We start from the raw sequence: 14,264 nt of genomic DNA, 5'->3' as shown, positions 1-14,264 counted from the left end.
GTCGATTTGGTTTCGGATGACCAGCAACCCACCCTCATCGACGACGATGAGACGCAGTTGCTGTCAGGGCAGCCAGTTGACATGCGCATTGTGCAGGAGGAGGAGGCGAGACAGGAGTTGGAAGAGGAAGTGGTGGACGACGAGGACACTGACCCCACCTGGACAGGGCGGATGTCAAGCGGGGAAAGTAGTGTGGATGTTGAGGCAGGTGCAGCACCAAAAAGGGTAGCTAGAGGCAGAGGTCAGCAGCTTAGGCAAAGCCAGGCCACACCCAGAATCTCCCAAGATGTTCCAGTTTGTACCCAGCCCCGAAAAACTCCCGCCTCGAGGGCACATTTCTCGAAGGTGTGGAGTTTTTTCAAGGAATGCGCCGAGGACAGATATAGTGTTGTCTGCACAATTTGCCTCTCGAAATCGAGTAGGGGCTCTGAGAAGAGCAACCTGTCCACCACTTCAATGCATCGTCATTTGGAATCCAAGCACTGGAATCAGTGGCAGGCAGCAACGGCAGGACAAATACCGCCCGCCGTTCATGCCACTGCCTCTGCTCACAGTGCTGGCGATGCACTCTAGAGGACGAGCCAGGACATCACTTCATCTGCCTCCGCCACTTTGTTGACTTCTCCCTCATCCTCCCCTGTCCCTGTCTTATCTCCTTCTCCTGTACCATCAAAGGCACCATCAGGCGCTTCTTTACAACAACCCACCATCTCTCAGACATTGGAGCGCCGGCAGAAATACACCGCTAACCACCCACCCACGCAAACCTTGAACGCCAACATCGCTAAACTGCTGGCCCAGGAGATGTTGGCCTTCCGGCTTGTTGAAACTCCGGCCTTCCTGAACCTGATGGCAACTGTGGCACCTCGCTATGCCATCCCTAGCCGTCACAACTAGTTCCGCGCTTTGCTGCAAGGTCCACTTGACCACCGACACTTGGACAAGCGCCTGTGGTCAGGGATGCTGCTTATCTTTAAGGACAGGCAGGGTGAATGTGGTGGAGTCTGGTCCCCGGGTGCAAACTGGGGTACCCTATCTCCTCTCCCAGGCCAAAATTCATGGCAGTAGACTGAAACCCTACTACGCTGCAACCTCCACCCCAGCTACTAGCGGCAAACGCTAAAACACTGGCGTGGGGAGACATCAGCAGGCCGTGCTGAAGCTCATCAGCTTGGGGGTCAGACAGCACAGTGCCTCCGAGGTCAGGGATGCCATCCTGGCTGAGATGGCATTTTTTTTTTCCCTGCTACATCTGGGGCCTGGCATATTTGCGCCTACCTCCACCCCAGCTACTAGTGGCAAATGCTGTAACACTGGCGTGGGGAGATGTTAGCAGGCCGTGCTGAAGCTCATCAGCTTGGGGGACAAACAGCACACTGCCTCCGAGGTCATGGATGCCATCCTGTCTGAGATGGCAATGTTTTTTTTCCCTGCTACACCTGGGGCCTGGCATTTTTGCGCCTGTGATAATGGCTGGAACCTGGTAGCAGATCTGGAGCTTGCCAGACTCAAACACGGTCCACACATGACCCACATTTTCAACTTGTTGGTGCCATGTTTCTTTGAAACCTACACCATTGTGCCTGATATACAGGTCAAAGTGGGGCCATTTTCGTATGTGAGAACTAGCCTCTGCTAGGCAGAAAACATTCAGAGCACACTCCTCTCATCTTCGCACCGTTGGCTGGCGGAGGAAGACGAGGGGGTTGGAGTAGCATCTGATGTCCCTGTCCCACACGAGGCTAGAGGGTGCACTTCAGTGCATCCCATTGCTTCACCACAGATGGTGTGAATGGGAGTGGAAAATGGAGGAAATGCAGAGTGACCCTTACAGTTGGGGCCAGCAAAGGCATGCCAAGTAACACACTGGCACACATGGCTGACTTCATCTTGGGTTGCTTTTCAACACATATTTCACATCATGAAGAACAAATAATACTGGATTTTTACAAGCCTCGAACCCCGGTCTAGGTCTAATGTCTTTTCCTTTCTTATATTAGGGGAGAGGAAAAAAAAATTACTTCAGTGATGCGTTTAGCGTACATAGACTGACTATTAATGTGTATCCCACTTAGTGTTGTTAGGGTTACACACCGTCACAACCTGGCTAAAACTTCTATAGCTGTTAATAAAGTCAACATAACTTTACAGTATCCAAAAAGAGAGCTGGTACCGACAGAGAGCAAGACAAATGTCAACAAAAGCTGTGAGCTCTGAACACCCACAGTGACTTTGTCGTCATTATAAGGCAGCGGGTGGTAAAAAATAACTTGGCAGTGCCTAAAACCCAACAAGCTTACAACTATATTTACATTAAGATACACAAATGACACTTTTTAGTAGCATGTCATGAGACAAGCTGATAAGATCTTCCTTTGTGCAGTGCTATTTGAAAGTTAATAGCTGCCTTCATTTTAATTCAGGAGAAGGTGCAGACATTAGATTTAGAACATGTTGTCTTCATTGTCAAAATCCTCTATATAGGTAATGGGTTTTTTGGGCCGAGCTGTCTGGGAACGAGCTGGTGCAGCACTGACAACCTGGGTGAATATGGCAAGAGCCTGAGATGTAGGGTGAATGTATCCCCAAATTATTTGGGGAATTTCCACTCAGAAACTGGCACTATATGGCAGAAGCAAGAATTGAGGGTATATGTAGACACAATATATTCTTTGAATTCCCAGTCAGAAAATGGCACTATATACCAGTAGCAAAAATTGAGGGTGTATGTAACCGCAATATATTCTTTGAATTCCCAGTCAGAAAATGGCACTATATACCAGTAGCTAAAATTGAGGGTGTATATAGCCCCAATTCTATTGTTAGGGGACTTCCAGTGTATTCAAGTTAGTTTCTGAGGTGGAGGTGGGGGGGCACACCGTTGGAACGTGGTTCGGGGGTATATAGGGTATACGGGAATACACTTTCAGTGTATTCCATTCAGGATCCTGAACGCTGTGGAAAGCTGGGTTGCGGCGATTGAGCCCATCAGTGCCACGTTACACTGACAAGCTTCTCCCTGGAATTTAGCTCTTATAAGAGCTGTTGGTTGTCTTCTCCTTCCTATCCTAGCCTGTCCCTGCCTACCCAGAATCTAAGCCCTAGCTAAATGGATGGAAACCTCCGTCCTCGGTGAATTGCAAGCTCAGAATGACGCGAACCTGGGCGGCGCTGTTCTTTTAAATCAGAGGTCACATGTTTTCAGCAGCCAATGGGTTTTTCCTATTTTTTTCAACGTCACCGGTGTCGTAGTTCCTGTCCCACCTACCCTGCGCTGTTATTGGAGCAAAAAAGGCGCCAGGGAAGGTGGGAGGGGAATCGAGTAATGGCGCACTTTACCACGCGGTGTTCGATTCGATTCGAACATGGCGAACAGCGTGATATTCGATCGAACATGTGTTCGATAGAACACTGTTCGCTCATCTCTACTCATCTCTCATTGGTTAATACTACCCATACTCCTCTCTCTATGTACGGAACCTAGATTCCCTTACTAAAGATGGCGATTTATCATCCTACATCTACTACGCTTGGTCTAAATTAATCATCTCCAACCCCGTTCTTTTGTTTAACCAATCCAAATGGATCTGCACCTCCTACAACTGGGTAAGTATCTCTATCACAATACAGCTGCTATCATAGATATGTACTAGTATTTGTGATATCTATTAACTAGTATGGTATATATAGGATACATCATTTCTGTAATTCATGCCCTCTGGGAACCTGGTTCCCAATTCTAGGATCCAATAAACCTCACGTATCCTGAGTTGTTGCTCCCAGTTCCCTCCTCTTACCGGACATCTAACTTGTTCTATCCTTCTGAAACTTAACCCTGTTATGTCTCCTGCATGTTTAACCCCTTCCCGACATGCGCCGTAATAGTACGGCGCATGTTGGGTCTGTAACTATGGCGACCGCCCGGGAGCCGGGCGGCCACCATAGCCGCCGGGTGTCTACTGCTTTAAGCAGTAGACAACCGGCTCTAATGCCTCCGATCGGTCCCCGGACCGATCGGAGGCATTAACCCCTCCGGCGCCGCGGTCAAAGGCCATTTTGGCCGGGATCGCCGGCTCCTGGAGCATGCTCCAGGGCTGACGTCCCGTTGCCATGACAGCCGGGAGCCTTGTACAGGCTCCCAGGCTTGTCTGCAAATCCTCTCTTTTGCAGAAAGGATGCTTTTTTGCAATGCATTGCAATGCATTAGCATTGTAATGCATTGCAATAGTGATCAGACACCCTGGGGGTTCAACACCCCTAGGGGGTCTAATAAATGCAAAAAAAAAAATTAAAAAAAATATAAAAAAATATAAAAAGAATTAAAAGTTCAAATCACCCCCCTTTCCCTAGAACACATATAAAAGTAGTTAAAAACTGTGAAACATATACATGTTAGGTATCCCCGCATCCAAAATCGCCCGCTCTACAACTCTATAAAAATATTTTTCCTGTTCGGTAAACGCCGTAGTGGGAAAAATAGTCGAAAGTGCCAAACCGCCATTTTTTCACTGTTTTGATTCTGATAAAAATTTGAATAAAAAGTGATCAAAGCAATAACATTTCCCGAAAATGGTAGAACTAAAAAGTACACCCGGCCATGCAAAAAAAGATGCCCTATGCATCCCCGTACAGCTATGTATAAAAAAGTTACGGCCGTCGGAATATGGCGACTTTTAGAAAAAAAATTTTTTAACAGTTTTGGAATTTTTTTTAGGGGTCAAAATGTAAATAAAACCATATAAATTTGGTATCCCTGGAACCGTACCGAAGCACAGAATACAGGGGACATGTCATTTTGGCTGCAGAGTGAACGCCGTAAAACCAAAGCCCGTAAGAAAGTCGCAGAAATGCATTTTTTCTTCAAATCCACCCCATTCTGAATCCCGCAAAAATTAAGACCTCATATGGCTCTTGGAGCAGAGAATTAAAAAATTATGGGGTTTAGAAGGAGGGGAGTCAAAAACGAAAAACGAAAATCAAAAAATGCCATCGGCGGGAAGGGGTTAATATTGAAATGTCTGGTTACTCCCGTTTTGTTGGTACTATTTTCTTTATTAATACTCTGTAGATGTTCCGATATACGGACTTTCAAAGTTCTTGTAGTACTACCTATGTCAGTGGTTCTCAACCTTTCTAATGCCGTGACCCCGCAATACAGTTCCTCATGTTGCGATGACCCCAAACCAAAAAATAATTTTGGTGGCTACTTCATAACTGTAAGCTCTAGTTCACACAGGGGGCGGTATAGCGGATTTTTAGTGGATTTAGGCCCTGAGAGTGACGCGGGGAGCCGCGTCACTCTCGGGTCTAAACACGCTTGCCACGACTGTCACGGCTTTCCCCCCAGACTCGGCTCAAATTAATGGGCCAATTTTGGAGGTTGCTGCCGCCAGGCGGACGCCACGGCTCACCTAGCCGCGGAATCCGCCTGAAGGGCAGCCCGCTGTTTTTTTTTTCGTGAGTGGCAGCATGCCGCTCACGCAAAAAACAAGCCTGACGGTCTACATAGACCTCCATTGTGAGGGGGCGGATTATGATGTGGATTTCTCACCATAATCTATCCCCTCTGTGCCCGTGTGAATGGGCCTTAATTTTGCTACAGTTATGATTCGGAATGTAAATACCTGATATGCATTATGTATTCTCATTGCTACAAATCAAACATAATTTAAACATAGTGATTAATCACAAAAGCTCTCTTCCACAAAATCTGCTGAACCCCTCCCCGTTGCTCACACACATCCTGAACCCCCTATCATGCTCACACACAGCCTGAACCCCACTATTATGCTCACACACAGCCTGAACCCCTCTATTATGCTCACATACAACCTGAAACACCCCCATCTTGTTCACACACAGCTTGAACCCCCCTATCATGCTCACATACTGCCTGAAACACCCCCCATCTTGCTCACACACAGCCTGAACCCCACTATCATGCTCACACACAGCCTGAACCCCCCTATCATGCTCACACACAGCCTGAACCCCCTATCATGCTCACACACAGCCTGAACCCCACTATTATGCTCACACACAGCCTGAACCCCTCTATTATGCTCACATACAACCTGAAACACCCCCCATCTTGCTCACACACAGCCTGAACCCCCCTATCATGCTCACACACAGCCTGAACCCCACTATCATACTCACACACAGCCTGAACCCCCTATCATGCTCACACACAGCCTGAACCCCCCTATCATGCTCACACACAGCCTGAACCCCCTATCATGCTCACACACAGCCTGAACCCCACTATTATGCTCACACACAACCTGAACCCCTCTATTATGCTCACATACAACCTGAAACACACCCCCATCTTGCTCACACACAGCCTGAACCCCACTATCATGCTCACACACAGCCTGAACCCCCCTATCATGCTCACACACAGCCTGAATCCCCCTATCATGCTCACATACAGCCTGAACCCCACTATCATACTCACACACAGCCTGAACCCCCTATGATGCTCACACACAGCCTGAACCCCCCTATCATGCTCACATACAGCCTGAACCCCACTATTATACTCACACACAGCCTGCACCCCCTTCCACCCTCTTGCTTACACATGCTGTCTCTTCTCTCCATCTTACCTTCCAGTCTCCATTCACTGCAGCTTCCTCTTCCTGTGTAACTCGGCACTGTATTGAATAGCTCCGCCCACAGAGTCCGATCACATGGTCATGACATCATCACAGGTCCTTCAGCCCACTAGGATTTACCCTGCTGCAAAAGGTAGTGCGGCTTCTCAGCTGCTAAAGGCATCGGAAATATGTATTTTCCAATGGCTTTAGGCGACCCCTATGTTTTGGTCGTTCGACCCCCGTCGGGGTCGCGACCCACAGGTTGAGAACTGCTGACCTATGTAGTGTTTTTTACATATTTCACACAAAATCATGTATACCACATGACTATTATTACAATTAATGTAATCCTTGATCTTATACTTCCGTTTTACATCTGTACTATAAAATATCTCAGAGGATTCAGCAAATCTGCACACCCCACATCGGCATTGTCTGCACTTAGAAAAGCCCTTTCTATGTAACCATGTGTTCGATTTCTTTTCCTTATCGCTGATGTACATGCTGGGGGATAGGAAGTTTCCTATGGTCTTTCCTCTTTTTGATGAAAACTTACATCGATTCGAAATTATTTTTTTTAATATGGAGTCCTGTTTAGTATGGGTAAGTTGTCCTTAATAATGGTAACAATGTCATTGTACCCCAAACTGTATCTGGTTGTGAAATGAACTTTAGGATCCCTCTTTGTCTGTTTATCTTTCTGTGTATCATACAGTAATTTATTTCTGTCAGTTCCTATTGCTATATCATACGCTCTTTTCACAGACCACTCCGGGTAACCCCTCTGTTTCAATCTGTTTCTGGTTATGTTTGCTTCTCTTTCAAAGGCTTCCCTGGTTACACTATGGCAGACAAGGGGGGAGTGGTGGTGGTCCTAAACACCAAAGATTATTTGGAATCTGTATATAGTATATTAAATGATACAGAAACATATAGGATATTAAAAGAGAACCGCACCATAAGCTTGTGATGAGAGGACACTGCATTGCCCTCAGTTCCCTGTTATAGAGGAATGTTAATTCTGGCTCTTCAGTCCCGTCTGCGTCGCACGGAGAGTGGTATGACAACTTGCCCATCCCAAGCCCTTCTTAAAACTCAGAAAGACCTTTGGGCCCAAATCCGAGAGGCTCTTTTACAAAAGACTTCCAAACTGTTGCTTTATACTAAACAGTGGTACTATGACAGAGCTATAAATCCAATACCCTCCTGGCTCACCAGTTACGTGACTGACGGGAGGTAGGTTCGGTTGCGGTGCTTTGATAGAGCTGTTGTGTATGACCCTACTTAAATTGCGTGTATGTTTCATGCCTATTATTCTAGTTAATATTCCCTTCTGTCGGACCTTCCTGCGGACCTCCCAGCACATTCTGGCCTCCTGTCACCTGCCTACGCACTCGTCCGATGACCTTGCCTGCCTTAACAAACCCATCACAGCTGACAAGGTCTCACAACTCCTTAAGGAGCTTCCCAATGGAAAGCCTTCATGTCCCAGATGGTCTCACTTATTTGTATTACAAAGTGTTCAAGGTGGAACTAGTTCCGCACCTTGTTTCTTTATTTTTGCCCTTTATGGCAGGTGAGGCCATCCCGCGCTCCCTCTCACACTCTTTTCTCACTCTTTTTCCGAAACCTGGTAAGGACCACCTTGATTGCAGAAATTATAGGCCCATTACACTCTTGAATGTCGATCTTAAGCTTTATACCAAGCTCCTTGTATCCAGACTGAATATGTGTCTCCCCTCCCTGGTCCATAAGGATCAGGTCGGTTTTGTCCCGAAGATACCAGGAGAACTAGCGATCTTATTGATGTTGCTTCATGCTCTGACTCTGAGCTTTTGGTACTTAGCTTAGATACAGAAAAGGCTTTTGAATGCCTGGGTTTGCCTTTCTTGTTTGAGGCTTTGACCTCTTATGGTTTTCAAGGCCCTTTTTTTTCTGCAATCAGGAGTCTTTACTCGTCCCCATCCGCCATGGTTAAACTCCCTTATGCTTCCTCCCCCTGTTCTGGTTGCATAATGGCACTAGGAAGAGCTGCCCGTTGTCTCCCCTCCTATTTGTTCTTTGTATTGAACCCCTGGCAATGGACATTCATTTATGCCCTGATATTTCGGAGGTTCGTGTAGGTGATTGGGAATTTAAATTTTCACTGATTTCAGACAATATTCTCCTTACCCTCACTAACCCTCACTTTCCTGTTTTGGTCAGCTGTCTGGATATAAGATTAACACTTCCAAAACTATTACTTCCTTGCCTATCCGTATCTCCCCTTCTGATCTGGCTGGCCTTCAGGATTCATTTGGGTACACTTGTTGGTCCTCCTCCCTGAAATATTTAGGTACACAGTTGACGGGCTCTTTCACTCAGCTTTATCAAGCTAATTTCCCCCCGCTCTATAGGCACATCTAGGCTCTTCTTGATAAGTGGTGAGGTTTGCCTTTGTCTCTCTTTGGCTGCATTGCCGTAGTCAAGATTACTGTTTTGCCTAAGTTGCTCTATTTGTTTGAGACCCTCCCAGTGCTGATCCCCCTTCGGCCGCTGCAGGGCTCACTTCTTCAGTTTGTGTGGGCCAGGGGAAGACACAGGCTTTCTAGGCAGCTAATGATGACTCCTAGGGCGTGAGGGGGACTTTCTTTTCCTAACTTGGTTTTATATTATCGGCTGCTCAGTTGCAGAGGATTCTGGCTTGGCCTACCCTCTATGCATATTACATATGGATGGAGATTGAGAGGTTACGATTGGCCTCGCATCACCCTAGCTCTATGATCTGGTCGGACCCATATTCTCCTCCTGGGTCTAGCCTCTTGGGTCCCTTCGTGCTCATCAGGGATGTCTGGCACACTTGCTTGGCCCCATTTCCTATTTCCTCTTCTCTGTCCTCTATGACCACATTTCTTTTACACCCTAATTCCCCAGCTGGACTCGTTGGGCCTGTGGCTGTCACGTGGCTGAGGGTGGGTCTTTTCTGGCTGGCCGACATTATTGATTAACAGACTCAGACCCTATTGCTATTTGTTGATATTTTTTCCATGTTTTTTTCCTCTATGTTTCCTTGTCTAATCTTGTTATCCCCTTGTTCTTGTTTGACTCTCTCGTTTGGATTGTTCTTCCTGTGACTTTTGCTGTTTGTTCTTAAACTAATGTGATAGTGTACTGTTGGGGTTTTTGCTTATTTTTCTCATTTGGCTAGACATGAGGGACTATAGGAGTATTAGGTCACTAATGATATCATAGTCCTGGCTATCATGTAAAAAGTCCAACTGTGATGAGACATCCTTGACGATATGGGCTTCAGAGCCATCCTCCGACCGCATGCTGCGGCGCAGGAGATGTGTCTGGCTATGATTCTTTGTTTAAGGTTCTTCTTGTGTTGTCTGAACACTGTCCTATTCTCTCACTTCGGTAGTTGATTTTCCACCACACCCATCTCCTTCACATTGATTTCCCTCTGCTCCTCTAATAGTTAATCTTAGCATTACATGTGGCATTGATAGCTTATCTTCCTATCAGGTCTGGGGGGATTCTTCCTTCTTATTTGTTTGCTCACATTCACATTGGTATTGCCTTGCTATTGCCTCATGTGTACTGGCTGTTACTCTTGCTGTTTCTTATCTCTATTCATATTTCTGACCTCTGGCTTTACTTTTGACTATTCTCTCGGATTTGGATTCTGTACTGCGCTGCTCGACTGTTATCGACCTTGGCTAGCTGACCTCCCTTTTGTTGTTGTTTGTCTTGTCTGCATTCTGTGTTATCACTTATATCTTAAGAAGGGACTGCCACCCAGTTGTCACCTGTCGCCTAGGGCAGTTCTGGAAAGTAGGCAGGGACAGGTTAGGGCTCACTGTATTGTTGTGCCCCTACTCCCAGGGTTCACCAGCAGCTACTGGGAAATTTCTCTTTTAGCATTTCCCTTATGCACTGCCATCTTGTGAGGATAGAGTTCAAATCAAACGGTATATTGGAGCAAACACTTCACCTATCAGAAAAATGTCACACTGATGTAACAAGAGATGAAGGAAGAGCAATGACCTGGGGACACCTCGACACTATACCCTCTGTAGTTCACCCTCTGAGGTCACCTCATTACTTCTATGAAACATAGACATTCTGTGTGTTTCACTGTAGTAAAGGTTCTTGTCTTCTCTCTCAGATCCCAGTATCCCGCTGCTCAGAGCCATGTTTACCTGGAAGCAGGAAGAAGACAAGAGAAACAGTTCACTCCTGCTGCTATGACTGTGTGCCTTGCTCCGAGGGAGAGATCTCCAATGTAACCGGTATATGATAGTAGGAGTAGTAGTACTGTCTGATAAGTGTGATGATGTTCTAGTAGGAGTAGTAGTACTGTCTTACTGAAATAACCTGTAACAAGCTTCAAATGCTATTACAATAGAGGATAGGCATCTTCTGACATAATATAGAAAAATCATGTTGTTTTGAAAAGCCAGTCATCTCATGATACACATATCTGGTCATCTCATGATACTCATATGTGGACATCATAAAGCTACAAGAACAAATCCATTCATTACAGAAAATGACAGGATTCTAATAGAATAAAAATATCTCAACCCAAAATATATAAAAATACATTAAGTTATTGAATACAACAATACACATGCTTATAAACATGAGGACCACAGCAGTTTTTTGGCAACATCCCTAGAATGGATATACATGGCAATATATAACACTCAGAACAAACCAAGAGATGGCTAGTGATGAGACAAATCCAATAAGCAATGACATAGTGTATGTATAATAACTAATCTCAGAGCCGCCCTCATATGGTCATGTATATCTATTATGGGGATAGTGACAAGAAACAGTGTGGTCCTCATGTTTATAAGCATAGGTATTTTTTTGCATTGAGTAAAATCGATGTATTTTGATATATTACGAGATGAGCTCTTTGTTTTCTATGGGGATTGCAGGTTCCACCAATAGTAAAGTTAATGAAGGACACATCTGTATGACCATTTTATCCATTTAACAATCCTGTTATAAGACCATAATGGCTAAGTGTTCTTCGCCTGCTAAGTCTTATCATTGTAACATTCTAGGAATTATAATTGTTTCATTTTTCTCTCATTGTTGCCATATTGGGACGTTTCCTTCACTATGAGTTATATTTACTTTCTTATTAGCCAAAATTTAGCCAAAATTCACAAGCTCACAAACCAACTTCAAGTTATATTTATATTGTAGTATAAGGGCCAGTTCACACGGAGTTAACGCGCTCACATTCTGGCATGTATACACGTGTCAGAATGTGAGCGCTCAAAACAGATCCCATTCAATGGGTCTTTACGGGCGTATAACGCAGCTGCAAAATTACCCACGCAAAATTACGCACGTTATACGCCCGTAATGACCCATTGAAATGAATAGGATCTGTTTTGAGGGCTCACATTCTGACACTTATATACATGCCAGAATGCGAGCGCGTTAACTCCGTGTGAATTGCCCTAAAGGTTGTACAGTACAGGAGTGAAGTCACACTCACAAGATCACACCCTGGGGCCACACAGTGGCTCAGTGGTTAGCACTGCAGTCTTGCAGTGCTGGAGACCTGGGTTTGAATCCTGCCAAGGGCCAAAAAAAACATATGCAAGGAGTTTGTATGTTCTCTCCGTGTTTGTGTGGATTTCCATCCAATACTTCAAAGACATACTGATAGGGAAAGAAAAAATATACCTTGTGAGCCCTATGTAGGCTCCCAATCTACCAAAGGAAAAAAAAAAAAGATCACACCCTCTTTTGTCCACTTTTTCAGAGCTGGACAATGACCAGACACGAAGATGTAACATAGAATTAACTTAACTCCAGCAAAGTTTTATGTTCCCAGTACACAGCTCCAGTATCTGAGTGCAGGAACACAGCCAGATGGTTATGGGCTCTGATAGTCTTAAATCAGTTGTCGTGTGTTACCCACATATGCTGCCCCCGACTTCTGCAGATTTATCCAACCTATAACATTTAGATTTTTTCCAGGGTCACCTTGAGTTCCCAGTCCGTCCATGCAGATATGTCCTTTATGATATCTAATATGTAATGAAATCTTCCTACAGATGCCGACAGCTGCAGTAAATGCCAAAGTGCTGAATGGTCTAATGAGAAGAGAGACCGATGTCTGCCCAAAGTAATGGAATTCATCTCTTACCATAATGACACCATTGCTTCTGTATCTTCCTGTGTCTCGTTCTTCGGATGTCTTGTGACCGGCTCCATATTTGGAATATTTATTTCCTACCGGGACACTCCTATTGTTAAAGCTAATAACCGGAACCTGAGTTATCTCCTCCTGGTCTCCATCATCCTCAGCTTCCTCTCTGTCTTCTTGTTTCTTGGTCGTCCCAGTGATGTCACTTGTAGATTACGTGAAACCAGTTTTGGAGTCTTCTTCTCAGTGGCAGTCTCTTCACTTCTGGCCAAGACTGTTATGGTTTGTGTTGCTTTTAAGTCCACCAAGCCTGGAAGCCCCTGGAGAAAATGGCTGAGTGTGAAGCTGCCCTATACCATAGTGTTGTTGTGTTCTTCCTTCCAGGTTGTCATCTGTGTTCTGTGGTTGTCTATTTCTCCCCCATTCCAGGACCTGGACACTCAGTCTTATCCTGAGAAGATCATCATTCAGTGTAATGAGGGCTCAGATCTCTGGTTCTACTCCATGTTGGGTTATATGGGGCTCCTGGCCGCTGTCAGCTTTCTTCTGGCTTTCATGGTGAGGACATTACCGGACAGTTTTAATGAGGCCAAGTACATCACCTTCAGCATGCTGCTGTTCTGTAGTGTCTGGATCACCATGATCCCGGCTTATCTGAGCACCAGAGGGAAATACATGGTGGCCGTGGAGATATTTGCAGTAATGGCTTCCAGTGCTGGACTTTTAGCTTGTGTGTTTTTCCCAAAATGTTTTATCATTTTATTCAGATCAGAAAAGAACAGAAAAACTGATCTGCTGGGGAGAAGAAAGGAAATATGTAATAATAGTAATAAATGATGATGTGTAATGTGCCATGTGGTAACATAATGCCCCCTCCCCCACACCACTATTATACACTGAGCTAGACAGAATATCTCTGTATTATATTCTATTATAAAGCTATTGCCCCTTATACCCCTGAAGATGCTGCTGCAGTGATATATATGTGTGTGGGGGGAGGGTAACAGTGACTTTAGTGTTGTTGTACTGTGGGGTCACAATCCTTAGTGCTGACCGTCCTGCAGATGATTGCACTATATGTGAATTCACACATTACACAGCCGACAATATGTCAGGACTGGATGAATACCTTGTCTACCAATAAGTATTTGGACACCTGTGGTAGAATAGAAAACATCATTTATTCCTACTCAATAGATGGTAGAGCCTCCACGAGCGGCAATTACAGCCTCATCCCTCCGGGGCTTTCCCCGAGTCCTTGTATGACGGCTAGTGGTATTTTATTCCATTCGGCTTGGAGAAGACAGGTAAGTTTTTTCAGCGATTTTGGACGACTGCAGTTTCGGGGGTCTGCCGACTCGGTGCACATTCTGACAATCACCGTTCACCGTCCACTTCGTAATCACATAGGCCACTGTCGATTTTGGGTAATTCAGTTTGCTTGCTATGTCCTTTAACCGCTGTACGTAAATTTACGGCCTCATGTGCTGGTACCTAAAGAC

The 14,264-nt window shown here is 45.3% G+C and overlaps 1 protein-coding gene across 1 annotated transcript in view; it reads left to right on the top strand.

Annotated features, from left to right (window-relative positions):
- LOC142184554 (vomeronasal type-2 receptor 26-like) overlaps positions 1–13,639 on the top strand; it is a 44,507-nt gene extending 30,868 nt beyond the window's left edge. Inside the window, exons 5-8 of the mRNA XM_075259527.1 lie at positions 7,923–8,178; positions 8,358–8,440; positions 10,753–10,876; positions 12,671–13,639. Coding sequence (XP_075115628.1) covers positions 7,923–8,178; positions 8,358–8,440; positions 10,753–10,876; positions 12,671–13,599 — 1,392 coding nt within the window. The 3' untranslated portion in view covers positions 13,600–13,639. The remainder of the gene's footprint in view (positions 1–7,922; positions 8,179–8,357; positions 8,441–10,752; positions 10,877–12,670) is intronic.
- Positions 13,640–14,264: the final 625 nt, after the last annotated feature.

Source organism: Leptodactylus fuscus, chromosome 1 (assembly GCF_031893055.1).
Source record: "Leptodactylus fuscus isolate aLepFus1 chromosome 1, aLepFus1.hap2, whole genome shotgun sequence".
Taxonomy (NCBI): domain Eukaryota; kingdom Metazoa; phylum Chordata; class Amphibia; order Anura; family Leptodactylidae; genus Leptodactylus; species Leptodactylus fuscus.
Note: the sequence above shows the minus strand (reverse complement) of the source record. Positions and strands in the feature narration are given on the sequence as shown.